Raw genomic sequence first — 18,773 nt, 5'->3', positions numbered from 1 at the left:
TGTTTGTGACTGTACACGCAGTGATAATGCAACGCCGCATCACTCACTCGAAGCAAAGAGGATCAGCGAGAGTACAGGAAATGTTTTCCATGCCACAAAGTCTGATGTTCAGTATGCAGGGCAGCTAGCATCACAGGCAGCGGACAGGGTTTGAATGCAGAGTAACACCCAGAGGGTGATTCATTGAAAAGCACAGTATTTATACTCAGACCTCCTAGCTCTGGTATTTTGTTGTGATAGCTGAAGTGGGCAGGTTCCGGTGAGAATGTAACAAACACCAGCTGGGGGACACAACCTAAAACTAAACTATCTCTTTGCTGTCTGCATGTGTCCTGAATGTATAGTCACATTTTCTCTGTGCTTTCACTGCAAACAGCCCAATGCAACTCATCATAGCAGGGTCAAGTTTAAGAGAGATTCTAAGTTTGTTCATAAAAGGGCTTAATGTAGTCTGGCTATCACCGGACCAAGCCAAGCTCAATAGATTTGAGATTGAGTCTGGGGAGTCTGCTCTGTGTTTTCTCTGCACAAGAGGCGTGACCAACGAGTGTCACTCTGTCTGCAATTGGATAGTCCTTCAACCAATCAGACGATACAGTACAGTGCCTTGCTACTTGCTCAAGAGCACCTGGCAGTGTGAAGTGGCCCCAGCTATCAATCCACACTCCGTATGGGGACATGAACCAGTGATCCCCCCGGTTCCCAACCCAACTCCCTACAGACTGAGCTACTGCCACCCCTAATTGCAACACAGAATCAATAGAGATATATGGGCTGTGTAAAGCCTAATTAGAGAAAGTGTCTGTCTGATTGTCTGACAAGAGGATGATAAGATTTAACAGAAGACTTACTTAAAGACCAATCTGCAACAGTTCAGACATAGTATTCAGACTGTACTTAGAGGAGTTGAACAGAAAAAACACCTTTTGGTGTCGACCTTCACCTGATGGCAACGAACAAATGTCCAATGTCCGACTAATGTTGAAAGCGATTCGGATGAGGCAGGTGGACTGAAAGTATTGGCATAATGAAAAAGTCAAATGTGTGGCTGGTTGTCCATCTCCTACAAGCTACTATGTGATCATGCGTGGCCTAAAATCTTAATACAAGGCCATTTTATCGAAGTCACTGTCTAGGATGGAGAAATAATATTGATTATCTTTTTCCCTTCGCTTCTAAAATGTATTATCTTGGTTGTTTGCAGCAGAACACAAGCAAAAAGACAGACATGTACACAAGAACAAAGGGATGAAGAAAGGCTGGGGATATGATGTGTTGGGGGACATTGTGGATCTAAGAGTCAATCAATAAGGATTAACTTATCATAACAATAACTCATGTCCAGAAAGACGTGGAGTTAAACAAATTGATGGCCTTTCAAAGGTTTAAGTAGTTTATCCAATCAATATCCACAGACCTTTTTCTACTGATACAATTATTTTTTCCAAAGACACTGATGAATATCTCCAACAGTCCTTTCTTCTGTAGACAGCCTAGTCTCACAACTCCAGACCTAGTTTGCACTGAGCAAGCAGGGAAGAAGGTTTTACACAACCTCCCATCACGTTGTGATTTGTGAAAAAGATGTTAATAATCGTTTTAATTACTTATATCAACCAGAATCATCAAGGGAAGGCCAATTAACCTTATATATAAAATATATGCTTTACTACTCATTGAAAACAGTTTGATTCCTTCCTTTTTACTTTCAAAGTGATAGCTCTAAATGTTTAAAGTTGTAACACATTTTACTGTTGGCATGTGAAAGCTGAGTAGCTCTAAAAGATCCACTTTGTCAAACAGCCAGGTTTCTACCTCGACCTTTGCATTTATCTAATCAATTTTGAAAGTATTCATATACACCTCAGGATTTTTCTTTCAGTTCTGAGAGAAGCAGGCATCCTTCAAGTGAAGCAGAGACATTAAAATGGACATACAGTCACAAAAAAACTGAATCCATCACTGCAGTCTTGGCTTGCTCTGTCTGACTTTGGGAAATTAAACCCATTTGTATAAGTACCTAAGTTTCTAAGTAATCTTTATAATCCCTTTGGAGAGAACATCTAAACCTACTAAAAAGGAGAGGGGGGAAGCTTTGAAAAAAACATGCTCATCAAAATAAGAAGAGGTCAAGTGACCCTGCAGTGGACACACATGTAACCAGGAGGATATACTTTCAGTCCCTGCAGCGTCCATCTGACCAAACAAGAAGATTTCAGTCCAGACAACAGAGAAGGGCCTTCCCCCTGTGGGCACAGCCATGATTCCCAGAGACAGTAACACTGATGAGGGCAGTGAATAACAGTAGGACATTAGGTATACACTGCATGCCTGTCAAGTTTTGCATGCCTGACAGATTCCAGTTTTAATTGTACAAATATTTCTGGAAAATAAAGCTGCTCTAGAGTTAAAAAATAGCCCAGTACACAAATAAAAAAGTTGTTTGTAGAAAAGTTTTGTCTTTCTGCAAAAAAAACCTGACGATTTGATTATTTCAATTTTTTTTTTATTTTTTTTTTATTTTTTATGACGGTGACATTCATGATATTGGAAGGTCACAAATAAGCTGTTATTTAGAGACACAATCGATTAGTTTTGGGGAGTACAACTGCATCCAGGCTCGGTTAGTCTAAATGTCAGTTTGGGACAGGGTTGGACTTTCAGGAGGAAAACAAGGACATAATAGGACATAATAGTCTAAAATCTGTTACAACAAGAAAATACAGACAACCACTCTATAACTGTTGGCTGCATTAAACCATCTTCAAGGCCATTCAGACAGATCAGCCTCTCCAGAACACAAAAAGATTCCTATGAACAAAGAGGTTGTACTGAAAACATGCTTCATCTATCACCTGTGTACTTTAATATCTCGTCTGTTTTTCAGTAGTGTAGTGTTTCTTCAGTGGTTCACAGTCTGGGAGTCGAGGTCTACCAAAGATAAATCAAAGCAGGATAAATCTGAGGGGTTGCGAGACCAATGGAAAATCAGAAGAATAAAAGAATAATCTCTGCTATACAAGTTTCAGCTTTACCTAAAAGCCTCTAAAACTATTAAACTGAAACAGTATGAGAAGTTGGGCTGCACGATATGAGAAAAATATGCACAATGTGATAACGTTGTTGAATATCACAATGAAGATATTACTTGCGATAAATAAACAGATATTAAAGTGTTCTCAGTATTGCACTTCTGCTGCTTTCAGTATTTTGCTAAAATACAACAAATGAACGAAAGGAAATCATTTCCAACATTCTTTTATTGAACAAATTGAACATTGAATTGAATATAAAAGGCACCACTAAAATAGAATTAACAGTTACATTTTAAAGTGCAATTTTCTGCTGATATTTTCTCTCAACTAACACAGTGTCTGTCGCGATATGTTGCAGCCTTTTGCAATGTGTGTACTGTGCCAGTTGATATTGCAATGGCGGTACAAAAACAATATATTGTGCAGCCCTAATGAGAAGTGAACATCAATCTGGTTGTACTGCTTGAAAATCATGGACATAATCAAAATGGATCATAAGTGGGCATTGAATTGCCTCAACAAGCACTATATGTCTGGGTAATACTAAAGCTGAATGTAGTAGGATCCTTAAATTTTTTAACAGAAAAGCTCAGATTAAATTGCTCTTCTGCTTTTCCATTCCAAACACTTTGAAACACCAACATCAATAAGGGCTGAACAATTAATCAAATTTTAATCACAATCAAAATTTTGGCTTCCCATGATCAAATTTGCGTGATCAAGCAATATTTTAGTTATTCAGTTCATAGAACGCTACGGTTTTTTTTCCAAAGCCAATCCACTGGTCCGTAAACCACTGTCTGATCATGTGCCAATCAGAGTCCTCCACCGCACAGCTTAGTTTCTAGATGTAGACAGTCACAGAGGACAGAGTAACTTGAGGAAAATTCAACAGATAGCAATCGTCATACGTCGGTGACAAGGTTTACCATTTTACTAGTAAACACAACATTTTGTCCCGTCTGTGCTGTTTTAACAGCAGTGACCAGTGCTAGTTTGTGTCTGTTAGCACACAGGGCTCTTGGGTGCGACTAACATTTTTCCTAGGTCGCACCGGTTCACCTAATGTCCTCGCATCCGCTGCCTCTTCACAAACAAAACAATGTTATTTATATCTATATGGTTTACTGTTGTGTTACATGACCCATTTCTTCTGAAAAGCCGTGCCTGTGTTTGGATCTCTCATCTTACTTTCCGCGCAGCCCCGCCCCCATTCACTCACACACGGCTCCCCAGCAACACAGAGAGAGACACAGCGGCGGTCCACACTTCTGACATTTGTCTACAATTCTAATTGTTATTAACACATTTATTGTTAAGCATGAGAGGCAAACCTGTATTTGTACCAGTGTTTCGGCTCTCTGTTGTAACTCTCTGCTATTGCGGCCACCCCGGCGAAAAATACAGAAGAAGGTTTTGAATGCCACTAACTTCAGTTTGTAGAATAACAGCGTGTGAGATGGAGGCTGCTGGAGCTACAAAAGATGTGATGGCCAGAACATCATAGTTCATAAAAATGCAGCGCAGTGATGATACAGACATTTCATACACACGACGTGTGTAACTCCACTGACCCGCCATTAGACCCATTCATAATGAGTCAGCCGTCACTCTGTGAGTAGCATACGCTATGAGATATATATTTTTAAGTATATCCTAGGCTATTTATTTCAGATCATTTTTATGTAAACATGTATTGCAGCTTTATATTTTCAATCTGGGAAGGAAACCCTGTTTTTGCTTTTTATTTTAATCCCAATCTGTTTTAATAAAAGAGCTTGTGAAAAGTGGCTTTGACCTTAAACTGAACATTAAGCCCACTTTGTAAAAAAATATAGGCGTTATATATTATGTATCGCTATTCAGCTGAAAAATACAGTGATAGGATTTTTAGTCCTGAACTAGTAGAAGATATCTAGCACAATATGGATGCACAATATAGATGTGAAAGCAGTTATAAATAGCCTATGTGACAATCAAATTTGTTTTGGTTAAAATCAACAAATAATTGTGATAATTAATCGTGATCTCAATGTCGATCAAAATAATCTTGATTATAATTTTCCCCATAATCTTGCAGCCCTAACATCCATAATCACACATTCAGCCACATTGGAGGCTTAAAACAGACCTGTGAGTCCCCAAAGTAGCTCATCTGGAAACATACCCAAATATCTGTAAAACTTGCAATTTTTGCTAAACATGCACCATCACAGTTAGTAGCAGCAACCAGATGGGCTGGCTTTAATCTATTTTCTGATTGGATTTATGTCCTGAAGAAAATCCCCCACATCAAGTGATGTTAACCTTAACTTGCCGCGCGGGGGAAAAAAAGCTGACATCAGTACCAGCTGGGCTTAAACTTTAACTCCGTTAGCCAATGTAACCTTTCCCTCCGACCTTTCTTTCTTTAAGTTTCCTTCAAACTGGCCGTAGCATCCGCTGATCACAGCAGCTGCGACTGAGGACACTTCGCACTCTACACCCTTTAAAAAGGACAGAAGAAGCTCTAGTCAACCAAGAACGTAAGCATTAACACATACAGATGCTGAAACATCCGAAAGCACACAAAGACAGACACACTGATGTCTACAACCAAGTACAAAAGCACAGGAAGGCATGCTCTTACACACTATACTCAAGGGACTTATATCAGCACAAGTACAATTACATCTGAGTAGCCAATACTTTCCATGAAATTTCATTCTACTCTGTCAAAACACACCCAGCAGAACACTTGGCAGAACATCCACGGCCATTTCTGGCCACTAAGTGGATTCAGCAACTTCTTTGGGGTCATGCCGTGTTATAGGTGGGTTTTTTTGGAAAAAAAAGCAGCCTTCAGCAAAGACAGACATGAGCCCTAATCATCCTTGACATATAGTCCATCAGAACTTACTGAGAGGTTTGAGGATGCTGTTGCTGGCCTCATCGTTGTTTTCTGTGTCCGACTTGTCAGAAGCGTTCTCCGTCAACCTCTCCTTTCTGTCCTTGTGGCCAGTTCTCCGACGGTGACGCCTCCGACGCCGATAGCTCTTGGGCACGTGCACGCCAATGTAAACAGTGTGATGACCTGCAAAGAGCAAAAGAGCAGATGAACTCTGACATTAAACAACCTGACAAATTCCGATCGCGGTGATGCTAATGATGCATGTAAATTTCACCGCTGAGTCCCTGAAAAATGACAAGACACAATTAAAATCCCTATTTAGAAAAATGCAATATTTATAAAATCATGACGTGAACACTGAAAAAAATACCATGACCATAATCCAATCTTGGCCACTTTTCAACACAGTTAAACAGGGAACATTCTCACATTCTCAAGACAGTGTAGCAGAGCAGGGTTATAAAGGTTGCAGTGCACTGTCAAAACAAATATTTGGACAGAAAAAGAAGTAGAACATAGCAGTGAAGACGCCATAGCTGCTTTTCATGCATCTTGACAGGATGTGCAGTTTTAAATGTAGTTTGGTGGATTTATGGTCAATAATGACAAGCAGGCCCGACTATTACTAATAACATGATGGATGTGGATTTCATGCCAACATGCTATACATTTATTTTCAGAAAGGCTGGTCATATGGCTGAGGTAAGGAATCTGGTTCAGGGTATTTATTCATCCCTATCTTAATTCTGTACTAGTGTACACGAGGAATTCCAGATAGAAGGTTATCCACACATGTCAGAGAGAGACACAAAGCACCATATTGAAAACACACTTTCTGTTACAACAATATCGAACGATCTGAAGCTTCAATGGAGCTGGAGGATTAAAATTTGGAACACAATGCATATAATGATGGACAGAGAAGATGTAGGTTATGCAGCCAGGGTGGAAAAATAAACCGGTGACCAATGCAATCCATCATTACTTACTGATGTCAAGTTAACCCAAACTGCGGCTTTCTGCCTAGGAGGAATATAAAAACTCACATCCACTCAGTTGCAAGACTATTAGTACACATAGCCAAAACTAATGCAGTCTAATGCAGTCCTACAATAAATCCTCCTTTCACAAACCTTATGATGTTTAAAGCATATAGTCTATAAGTGAGTGTTAAATATTTAGAAGAAGGATTTTGGGTAGAGTATTTCTTTAATGCTTGTTTTCTAAACATAAAGTAATGTACATGCCAATGTTCAAAATGGCCACTGCTGTCAGCACTTTGTAAGCTGACAATTTTTTCTTCAGTTTCAGGGTTTAGTCTTAGTAGAGTCATATTGTATTTTAAGTAAATAATAACAATAATGAATCATTCGTCTCCTGCTCTGTAGGATCTGAATAATTTTGTTTTAATTGTCCGGTTCCCCATATGTTGCTCCTTCCGAAGCAGAGGAAGGCTATAAAAAAGCAACCTTTCAGGATAAACATCAAAAGTCCTCCTGAAACAAAAGGCTGTATGCAATCAGTGTTCAAACGTCGGGTAACAGTGAGCCAAGCACTGCACATGACCTAACCAGGAAGTGGCTGAACCCCTCAACACAACAAACAATGATCTCTCTTAAGGCACAACAGCGTTCATTATTCACTCATACCACAATGCCTTGTTTTATTAAGGGGTGACCGTCTAAATTCACTGACACCAACGGTTCAGTATACTAAGCCATAGCTGAGCATCAGAGACAAGGGATATCTAAAAAGGTTTGAGCAGGCTCACCTAAAACATGAAGGGATACAGTAAAGCAGAGGCTTTCTGCTCCTCATTCTATTTTTACAATGTGGTTTTCAGTTTTTTTTTTACCTGATTGAGGTTAAATCAATGCACTGAGCAGATATAAGCCTTTTGATAAATACTGGATATCAGACATCAGCTTGTAGTTTGCTTGTATCGTTTATGTGACTGAACTTTTTGCAACAGATTAAAAACACTCATTTGCTTAAAATTTGTTAAAACCTATTTGCAATGTTTATTTGCAACGTTTAAATTCAGGTAAAGATGAAGCATACATATACAACAATAGATATACTATATATGAACAAATATTTGGTCCGTTTCTATAGTCCATCGGTTTGCTTTGGTAACTTTCCACTTCACATGACACAGAATGAATAAAAGTCAGAAAGAATCAAAAGAACTCTCCAGAAGAAAAAACGGTTGGAGACAGACCCACATCAGCCATGTCACATCTGCTGCCCACTAGACTTTTGGTTCAACAAAGATGATACCGGTCCCATATATGCCATGTTTATGGGATAACATAAAACACTACATCAATCATACACGTAGAGCTGGGCGATATGGAGAAAATCAAATATTACAATATTTTTGACCAAGTACCTCAATATCGATACCGCAACAATATTGTAATATTGACTATTGGTGTACAACACTTATGCCATATTATTATATCCAAAATCTAAGACGATATCTAGTCTCATATCATAATAATATAAAATCGATATATTGCGCAGCCCTACATATACAACTAAAACCCAGAAGGCATCGTCAGCCAAGAAAAAAGAAAAACAGACTTCACGTACTCTAGGAATCCAAACTCCAAGCAGTTGAAAGTTTAGTCAGAAGACAGCAGCAGATTAAATTGAGGACTGGCTCAGTGAATAAATGGCATGTTCTAGATGTACATAATGCAGACACCGTTTGTTGTTTTCATACAGATGTTGAAATGGTGAGATCAGTTTTGAGGGCTGACATTTTTGTACTTAAATGGCTGATATTGTGCCTGTGTTTTTTTCTGTAATTTCACCCGTTTCCACGAAGCATAACAAACGTCAAGGTCACGCTTGAGAAAAAGCATTAATACAGGGATCTTCAACAGGAGGTCCTGGACCCCTAGTCAATGCAGGGCTTTTAAAAAAAAAAAAAATTCTTAACATAAATCCAACATATTAGCAAATTTAAATCCCCACTGCTTACTGGCCTATAGGTAAGGTAGTCACTAAGGCCGTCCACAGATACAGTTCATCCTAAGTGTGCCAATTGTATGTTTAAATTAAAACACGATTTATAAAATCATGCCAACAATTATTAGGCTATTTTAACAGCTTAGTATTCAATGCAAAAAAAAAAGGTATGTATAAAGGCTTTAGGCTGCCCTACATGTTACTGTAGGCCCAGTTTAATATGCAACTTCATTGTATACAACATACTGTATGTAGTAGGGTGTCCCTGATCTGTCTCTTTCTCAGTTAAGGGGTCCTTGGCCTAAAAAACGTTGGAGACCCCTGCTCTAAAACATTTATACCATCACCTGACACTAAAACTCCCAAAAACACAGAGAACATTTTTAAACAAATAAAGACATTCTTATCAGCTTGTTAAGGCAGAATGACCCACCTCAAATATTCATGGTAGGGAAACACTACACTTTTAAGGCCCTGCAAACCCACACACAGGTGTTTTCACTTTTAACTGATTACACCTCTGCTCAGGTTGAAGTTAGCCAGCACTATGCTAGTTCCTGGAGCTACTGTATTGCACCACCATTCACAATAGTTAAACAATTTTCCTGTTGGGAGCAGCTCGTCTTTTTCCGTTAGGTAAAACCATTGTGGTAAAATAAAAAATAAGTTTTTTTCAGTCTGCATATTTTTTGCATTGTGCCACTTTTCCAGTGTAAACACTACAATTTGAAAGTATGGATTTTCAACATAGCTCATACAGTAATAACAAGGCAACGTTCTGCTAGTTATGTCCCGTCAAGAGCGAGGAAACCCACTTAAAGTAAGCGCAGGTGGCGTTTCCTGTTGCTATGATGAAAACAATTTTAGGAGGTGGATAACACTGATGAGGCGATAGTAAATATTTAATACAAGGCTTATATTTCCATAACAGGTCCATCAAATTTGCTGTGTTCTTCTGTATTGTAGAATACAGCCTACTTCAAATATGGGAATGTCACCATTTTGGTATTTTCAAGGGTTAAAATAATCAATCAGATAATCAATTTGTTTTTTAGCCAAAACATCAAATTCAAATTATGTAGGCTGACCATGGTCAATATTCAAAGATTATGAATTATTCATTCTTGTAGCTATAGATAGAAAGGATAATTAAAGTTCTCTCTCCTTCTTTCAACTGACATTTTAAGCAATATAAAGTTAGACCTTATGTGGATTAACATTAGCTTAACATAAAATGCTCAGTATTTTTGGGGTTACCTTTTACCACACAAGACATTAGAGTCGACCAAAGAGGCAATCTAGCTTAACGTACAGAAAGTAGGCCTTACAACAAAACCCAGGAGCAGATGGCTAGACGATGGCAATAAAAAGAGAACATAGACAGACAGAAAGAAATAAAGACCACAGTGCCATTAGGGCTGATAGATGAGCAATAAAGCAGAGCTGAAGGCGTTTGCACAGGCTAAACGACAACAAGAAAGGAGGTGAGAGAATGAGAGGAGAGGTAGAAGGAATAAGAAATGGTCGAGTCAAGGAGCTGGAAAGCGAGATTTACACACTGCCAGAGCAGCTTTGTGTAACGACTTCCTCTTCTTTTTTTTTCTTTTTTTTTGTAGAAGAAGAACTTCTTTTGGAGCCGCCTGTAAACACACACTGAATGAAATCCAATCCTTGTGTTTGCTGGGAGGTTTGTTGAGCTCACTAGATTTCTGAGGAGAGGCAACGCCACCGCCAGTTACCCGAGTAACCGCGCCTCTTGGACCTGCCTATACCAGTGGGGAGGATGGCAACACGCCACACAGCACAGACAGCATGCTAATACAACACAGCTTTAAAACAATATTTACTGTTAAGGGGGGAGGGAGAGATGATGACAGCTTTTTTTTTGTCAGAATAAATGATTACTCTTCTTCTTTACTTCCGACATAGCTGTAACAGGCGGTTAAACATTTAACCTAAGGTCACACCAGATGTGTTTACATGCATGTGTGACTGAATCGTCTATCTTAAGCTTCAACACCAGCTGTGACACAGAGTTGAGATACCAAATATTTTGCTTGAGTGAAACCACAGACTAATCAGTGTCAGATAAAGATAATTGAGGTCAATGGACCAAAGCTCCATCTTCCAGACTTGTATCTCGTAGGATATAAGAAACGTCAATCCGCCATATCTCTTTTTGTTCTCTTTATCAGTCTTAGAGTCAGGCTGCCGGCTCTGAGCGAGCAGCAGGAAGGACACTGAACTCAACTTAGAAGACAGTTATTAAAGACATTTAAGCAAATTGGATCTTTTTCTTCCACCATTTCTCTTTGTTGTCCTATAGGTCTTTGAGGGGATTAGTGAGGTAAACACAGGTGTCATGCTCCGTGTTCTACATCTCTCTCATGCCAGCTGGCTAAACAGGGGAGCGTCACAGTGTACGTGCAGGAAGTGCATAAAGTTTGGCAGTCTTGACAGTTTGGCTAAATTAGGTCCTTCCTGTTTGTCTCAATGAGCGCCCTTGCTTTGAAAAAAAATCTCTGATTTTAAAAGTCTAAAAACGTAAATTATCGTTTAGTTTTTGTGACTCAAAATAGAGATTCGGTGACAAGGAACTTTTCTTCTTATTCTTAAAGAAGTTCAATCTTAGAGAAATATTGTTACACACCATGTTTGCCGTTTCTTGCCATTTGTGTTTTTTAAATACATGAAGAGAAATTGAATAAAGTGTACAGGAACAGGTAAACTTACCCTCTACCTCCTCCTCGTCACAGATGTGCTTGACTAAGGATGCCCCCCGGTCCAGCACCGCCTCATCCTCCATCCTGTAGTAGTAAAAGAGGAAGAAAGATTGCTCACACTTTTCCTCCAGAGACAACGTGGAGCCATAGCGCTTCGGCTCGGCCACCTGCAGTAAATTTGGACTAGGGTTCAGTCTGGTGCTGCTGGTGGCGCTCATCTCCACTCATTAAAGACCCATTGCCAGTAACGCTATGCGACTACTTGGAGCTCCGAGCTAGCACTTCAGCTTTACTGTAAGTAAACCCTCAAATAAGGGAATGTGTGTTGTACCGGAGGAGGGCAAAGTACGCAACCAATAGATAGGATTTAATCTGGTTTGAGGGGGGGGGGGCGGGACAGGAAGCCTCTGCTTCCTGAAGAGGACAGGAAGCCTCCCCTAATTGAGTGTGATGGCCAGACTGACAGGTGCTGATTGTGCGCAAAAACACCGCAGCCTGACTGAGACTTGAACCCATAGAGATCTGGATCGGCCTCTGTTCCCAGTTCAACTGTTAAGACACTGAATCGAGGTGTTGTGTTATATTACTGGGTGGAATACATCTGAAAAAGTATTAGTTAATGTGTCTAATCAGTCCCACGCCCACACACACTCCAAAGCCTTTCCATCTGGTCGGTAATGCCTGTCAACCCCCATCTCCACCACCCTCCACCTAAGAAACAAGTGGGGCATCACATGTCTGTCTACTCATCCACCCTTACAGGATTACGCCGGCTTTACTTAAGTGACAACACACAGAGAAGCCTGTAACAGGGTGGCATGTCCGAGCCCCTCCGCTGCTCTCCAACACGACTTCACCAGCTTCATCCTCCCCTCAAACAAATCGTACTGTTTCCCGACAAACATTGATGTGAAAAATGATTGAAAAAGGTTTCTTTAAGACTGGCTCTCTAGCTGAAAGCACGTTGTCCTTGTTTGGTTTTCTGTTGGGGGCAATACAGAATGCACTCTCAAAAAGAAAGAAGCAATCACTGCAGTCTTTTACACAAACAGATAATTTACATATTGTCAGGCTGAACAGTGTTAATAGTGTCAGCAGTGCTATGGTATCAAAGTGTAATACACATTTAAATACATTTGATATGATCATTTCATTAATATCTTCAATAATGTTCTCCAACTCAACTTAGTCCATTCAAAGTGGACTGGACAGCGTGGGCTAAGTAAAATAGCAGGGGGACACCCTAGACACACAGGTCTTACAGGTCAAAGGTCAGCTGCCAGCTGGTCGGGATTCAGTGTCCTGCTCACGAGAAGACATTCTCTGCTCACTGAATCATGCCGCATAACCTTCATATCACACATACTTATAGATTCCATGATCAGTGTCTTGTCACGGAGATAGAACAGGAAGGACAGTATGTTTGCAACAATCCTACCACTGCTAAATCACCAGTGTTATTAATTATTATTATTATTATTATTATTATTATTATTATTATTATTATTTCAGCTCTGAGATGTATTTCCAATGTTTAAATCCATTCAGTTTTTTTCAATACTTGCTGATGATGTGTGGACAAACAACTCTCCAGTCAAAAATCAAAAATAACACTGGAACATTTCCTGTGTTTAGATGTAATAGCTACTGAGCCCAAAAACTACAATTATTCAAGAAATAAAGCTGCAAGGTTTTTTGATGTCATTTTCAGAACACAATAAAACTACCAGTAGTGTGTTCCTACTGTGACTGAAAGTACCTTTCTCTTAAATTGAACTTAAATACAGTACCCACTTTCTAGTCTTTCATAAAAAGATTTAATAAACATTAAAATGCTTTAGATTCTCCAGTTACAGTAGGCTGATTTACAGTAGGCTGATTTACAAAAGAATTTTAAGACAGCAACTTCTCAAGCTTTAACTTTTGAGTGTAACTCTGGGTCAACTAGTTTCAAAACAACAGCATGACTTAACCACATCTAGCTGAGGTCTTTAACTTCTGGACTTCACCAGCTTTCCTACCATTACTGGCCTTCCTACTTCCTCCATTGCCACCTATGGAACAATCATGGGTATAACAGGCCAAACTCCATCCTGCCTGAGCCGACCACCCACACACCTGCTCCCAAGTTTTATTTCCACACTGAACTTGACACATTGTCAAAGAATGAGGACAACGTGTTTTAGTGTACTCATTCAGCAAGAAAAAAGGCGTGTGTTTTGCATGTGATGTGGGCCTAAAAGTACAAAATCACTGTCATTGTTGCTTATAACCATGTTGTGATGTTATTTTCATCCAGGAATTACTTTGTGATGTAAAAAACAAAGTGTTCTTCATTTTTTAGTTTACATCCCCCTTGCCTTGTTTTGTCTATTTCTACATGAGAACTTCCTACATTTCTGAGAATGCTTTTTGCCCTTTAACACACTGCACAGCAGACAATTTACAACGCATCTTTTTCAACTTGCTTCTACCTGACCCTACCATGATGATCAGGAGCACCTTTTGAACTCTTTTGTGGTTTTAATATTTTACCAACATGATAAGCTTTGGCTTTAAAGATTATATTGTAGTCAACAAAGAATATAAGTAAGGGATATAACGGGCTATAAGCTGCAATAAGTGAATGACAGATTATTCTACCCTTATTTTAATAATTTGTGCAAACAATGGCTTTGACACAAAAAGCAGCATAATAGGCAATAGGACTACTAACATTTTCGTGGTGCAAAATCTTTGACTGCTTGTGTACTATGCATGCTGCCGATATTGGCTTGTACTTTGCATCACAAAGCGCCAATTCAGAAATATATTTTGTCAAAGAAAGTAAAAGAAAACACAAAAAGGTGATTGTTCAAGTCTTTGATTCTTCTTTCCAATCAAAAGGCCTCAATGCAGTCATGTTTATGTTCAACGATCTTTGTGACCTTAATTTACTTCTACTTTTATCTATAAACAGGCAAAAGTGCATTTTGTTTCAATATCGACAATACAGTATTACGTGTTTAGGATTTGTGGCTGTCCTTGAAGTTAGGATGTTTGCTTTGGTCTCCCCTCTGCGTTTTATGTTTTAGATCACTAAAACACTTTCTACTATTAAAGATCCCTTACAGCTGCACAGGTAATATATTAATTTGCCAGGATTTAAAAGAAAATGGATGGCAAGGTGGATTTTACCTTTAATCAATATTTTGGGTTATGTACATATGTATTATGAGCTAAACCTTCAAAGAACCATATTACAAGCCGTGCAAGCAATCAAAACTTGATGAGCTGCTACTCTGCCCTGTTGATTGTATGTGAGCTATCTGTCTATCTGTCACATATAACGTATCAGTCTCCCTGTCCTTGTGGGGCATGCAGTAATCTGCATGTAGTCTAAATTACTATCTGTTTGGAGAGGTAAGCGTGTTCTCTGCACCCGAGCTGATGCAAATGTCTACAGTGTGTCCAAACCATTGTAACATCAAAAAGCCTGAAGGCATCCAGACTGTGTTATGGTACACAGGATCTACTGTAGTCATTGCATGAGATTTGAATAAATGTCTCCGGGTCATGTATCCTGTAATCCAATTGAGTTTGTAAAGTCAAATCCCTCATGCAATTAAGGCAGAATGTCATCAGATATCATATTTCCCTGGACCTAAAAGGTTTTCTTCTCACAATAGAAGGACAGTTTTTTGTTAAATGATAGCCACGCCGGGCTTTCGTCTGTGCATGTAAAAAAATCAAAGCTTCGGTAATTGTCACACAAACCGCACAGACAGTTTCCACTGCTTACTCTTAATGAATGGGGGGAACAAAAAGCAGGGTTCAGCCAATGTCACAATGACAAAAGCTTCTTCTCTTTTTAAAATCACTTCATTATTGCTATAATGGCTGTTTTGAGAATTTTTACATGGATTTTTGTCTGCTTTTTCCCCCTTTTTGTATGTTTTGGACCTCTTTGCTGCACTTTACTTGAAGATGTCAGAATCATTAGGGTAACACAAGATTAACAGGTTTTTAAACAAAAGACCTGTTGTTTATCTCAAAATTAAAAAACAATAGCTGAGACTACACCGGTTCCAGATGATTTAACAAATTCAAAATGTTGCTAGTGCGTTTCATCTGAATCAGCGGGGGCAACATTTTAGGGGATGGCTTTCTGACAGCAACCACAAAAAACGCAAAGTCACACTGCTGATGCAGTGTCACCTGGGGCACTGATTGCCCTCAAGTTAAAATATCTTTTCACTAGTTTGGTAGTAGACACTTAGATAAATCGATTAAAGCCTGTTTTCCTCAAACTTCCAATACTGATGTCATACTTCCAAATAACAACTGTGATTGTGCAGCATAAGAGAAACAACAGTGGTGTGTTTAGGGTCCCTCTAGTCACCACGCAAGATATGATTTCAATTCTGTAAGCACTTGAATTACAGCAAAGTCAGCTACAGCCCATCCTGTCTGAAAGCAGCATTTGAAAACCTAATTGTCACCTTCTTGGCAGTCAGAGCACATGTACATAACTTGTCAGCCTCATTACAAACGACTCACCTGATTTATTTAAATAAATAAAAAAGATTAATTTAAGGTCAAGTAGCTCTGCAGAAAGTGAAAAGCACTCCTGTTAAGCTTGTTGAAGTCACTTACTTCTTGTTGCTGCTCATCTCAGGTTGCGTGTGATAAATCTCCTTAGTGAATGTGCTGAACAGAGCAGATCACCAGAGCGGCTGCTGATGCTTGACCTGACAAAGTAACACATGGAGAGGTCATTTTTTTCTGCTCTCTGTGGACTAAACGCCCACTCACTGAGACTTACACAACAAAAGTGCTTGACTAAAAGGAACGACAAGAACACAATGAAGAATATCTGAAGGATATTACGCAGCACAGGTGTCACAGTAAGTGTCATTATGTATTATGGGTCTGCTGTTGGTCCAAAAAAATATTGATTTGATTTAAAAAACACAATAGAGCAAATTGATCACAGGAGTGCAAGAAGGAACACCTCGAAAGTAGTATACAACAAATATAATGCAAACGCTCTGTCTGTACTTCTGCAAGTTCAATAATCATGTGATCAATTCCAGGACACTTTATTGAAGAACAGCAGACTTTATAACGTTATGCATTTGCTTTGGTTCCTATTAGTAACAGCACAGGAGTTTGAGACAGCAATATAAACCATGCTAACTGGCCAAACTAACCGCTTAACCAAAATACAACACACTACCACAGCACATTTACGCAAAAAAACGTCCTTTAATCGTGTGATAAAGTTTCAGTAAAACTTTTCACCACGCAGATAAGACTCGAAATGCATTAAAAAGTGAATTAAAGCACGATAAATTTGCTAAAGACCCGAAGGCACCGTTAACACGCTGTAGCAAAATAAACAGGAATATTATGGTGGTTTATGTGCGAGACTCTTCACACACTGCACACCAGGCCTGATGTCATTTGTTTTCAGTTCACTCCAAGGTGGAAGGAGAGTGAAGGACTTACCGCTGTAGTTTTGGTCTTTGGCTCAGTGTTTGGCTCGTGTTGTCACCTTTGGGGTGGCATGAAGGTAAAGAAGTCTACTTCCCCAGCTCGGGTAAGTTTGTATGAGGCACAGTGCGGCAACTGCGCTCAGCATGCTGCCGCCGCCTCTATCCGCTGGACCATCCTTCTGTCACGCCACTCCTCCGGTGGGAGGTCAAACTGTTCCACTGCTGCACCATCATCACTCTATCAGCCCCCCATACACACGCACGTGCAAACACACACACACACACACACACACACACGCACACACACGCACACACATACACACAATTGAACCAAGTTATTGTACTGTGCCAGCCAGTGTCGATGCTTGAACACACACATGTCAACATGAAGTCAGCAGTATGTGGACTTTTTTTTTAAAAACATGCTGAATTAGAACATATTTGTAGTTTTTGTAAACTAAAAGCATTTACAAAATTATCTGGTTGATAATATAATAATAAGCATCTTTCTAGAATGTATTGCAGGATCAATATGTCAGTGTCTTCTCATGAGACACTTGCTGGGACTGGGGTTTTTTCAGCTGTGAATTATGTATTTTGAATCTGCAGCGCCATCTGTTGGAGACAACATGGCAACATTAGCTGTAAAATACTTTCATACCATAAATTGTAGACCCATTATGGGCCATTTATTTCATCTAAAATTAGCTGTCAGTACCTTTTATACCATAACTTGTAGACCCAATGTGTGCCATATGATCTGGTGCAACAGCAACCATCAGAAAATAAGTTATGTAGATGAAGTCTAACCAGTGTTGTGATTTAAAGAAATACTGAGAATTGTTTTTATGTGTAACGTTAAGTCCGATATCAGATCATAAATACTTTATGGATCATCAGCAGTCAAAAGGTGATCTATTGACATATTTTTACACCACAAATATTCAAGTGCTTATAAGCAAAGCTATGAGACTTTTGTTTTGTCCATTGTGTTCCATGTTTTCTTTTCTTTACAGGATTAAACACGGATTGGGGATTTCTTCGGTCCAAGGCTCAAATTATCCCCAAACTTTCTGACTTTCTATAATAGGATTTCGAAGAGTGTTGCACAAAGCTTTTGTGGCTCTGTTTGTTTTTGCGAGGTGTTAAAAAGAAAGCTCTGAAGGCAGTTTATTATTTTGGTCTGGAACCTCTCAGGGTCGGACTTTTAAAGAAATGAAATGCACCTGACCTTTGGATCTTTGCTTAATGTTCTTATGTTTCCAGATTTAGATGAAATAGCCTACATATACTTAAGCTGCAAAGTCTTCAGAAACTAAGAAAACCAGCCATACCCTTCCCTTAGAGAATCCATCCATAACAGGTTCAAATAGTATCAAAGGCCACATTAACTAATGTCTCAAGTTTTAGGCAAAGTTAATTGAACAGTTAGGCTACTACAAAACAGAAACAAATCCAAAACACCTTAGGTTGGCAAGGTTTACGTGTAGCCTATGTGACTAACCAAATAGTAAACCAATCCTACCTGAGTTTTTATAATTAATATTTTTCCCACAAGGGAGGGGGTTGCATGGTAAAGTTAAATGTAACTTTGTAATGGATGTAATGGACGTCCTTTGCATTGTAACAGTTTAACTTATTATTTTAGTTTTTAGGATGTATAAAGCTGCTT

The 18,773-nt window shown here is 39.2% G+C and overlaps 1 protein-coding gene across 12 annotated transcripts in view; it reads right to left on the bottom strand.

The window, feature by feature from the left end:
• Positions 1-17,312, bottom strand: part of slc4a4a (solute carrier family 4 member 4a) — a 59,631-nt gene extending 42,319 nt beyond the window's left edge. For 6 of the 12 annotated variants that reach the window (XM_032517140.1, XM_032517137.1, XM_032517144.1 and 3 more), the window contains exons 1-4: positions 17,115-17,312; positions 16,260-16,354; positions 11,635-11,708; positions 5,935-6,108 (exon numbers count right to left, since the gene is read on the bottom strand). In XM_032517140.1, coding sequence (XP_032373031.1) covers positions 5,935-6,108; positions 11,635-11,708; positions 16,260-16,276 — 265 coding nt within the window. In that variant the 5' untranslated portion in view covers positions 16,277-16,354; positions 17,115-17,312. Of the gene's footprint in view, positions 1-5,934; positions 6,109-11,634; positions 11,922-16,259; positions 16,355-17,114 lie in introns of those variants that run through there. The other 6 variants (XM_032517135.1, XM_032517133.1, XM_032517139.1 and 3 more) reach the window with 2 other exon arrangements.
• Positions 17,313-18,773: the final 1,461 nt, after the last annotated feature.

This window comes from Etheostoma spectabile, chromosome 5 (assembly GCF_008692095.1).
Source record: "Etheostoma spectabile isolate EspeVRDwgs_2016 chromosome 5, UIUC_Espe_1.0, whole genome shotgun sequence".
NCBI classification, from domain to species: domain Eukaryota; kingdom Metazoa; phylum Chordata; class Actinopteri; order Perciformes; family Percidae; genus Etheostoma; species Etheostoma spectabile.
This window is presented reverse-complemented; position numbering and strand designations above follow the sequence as displayed.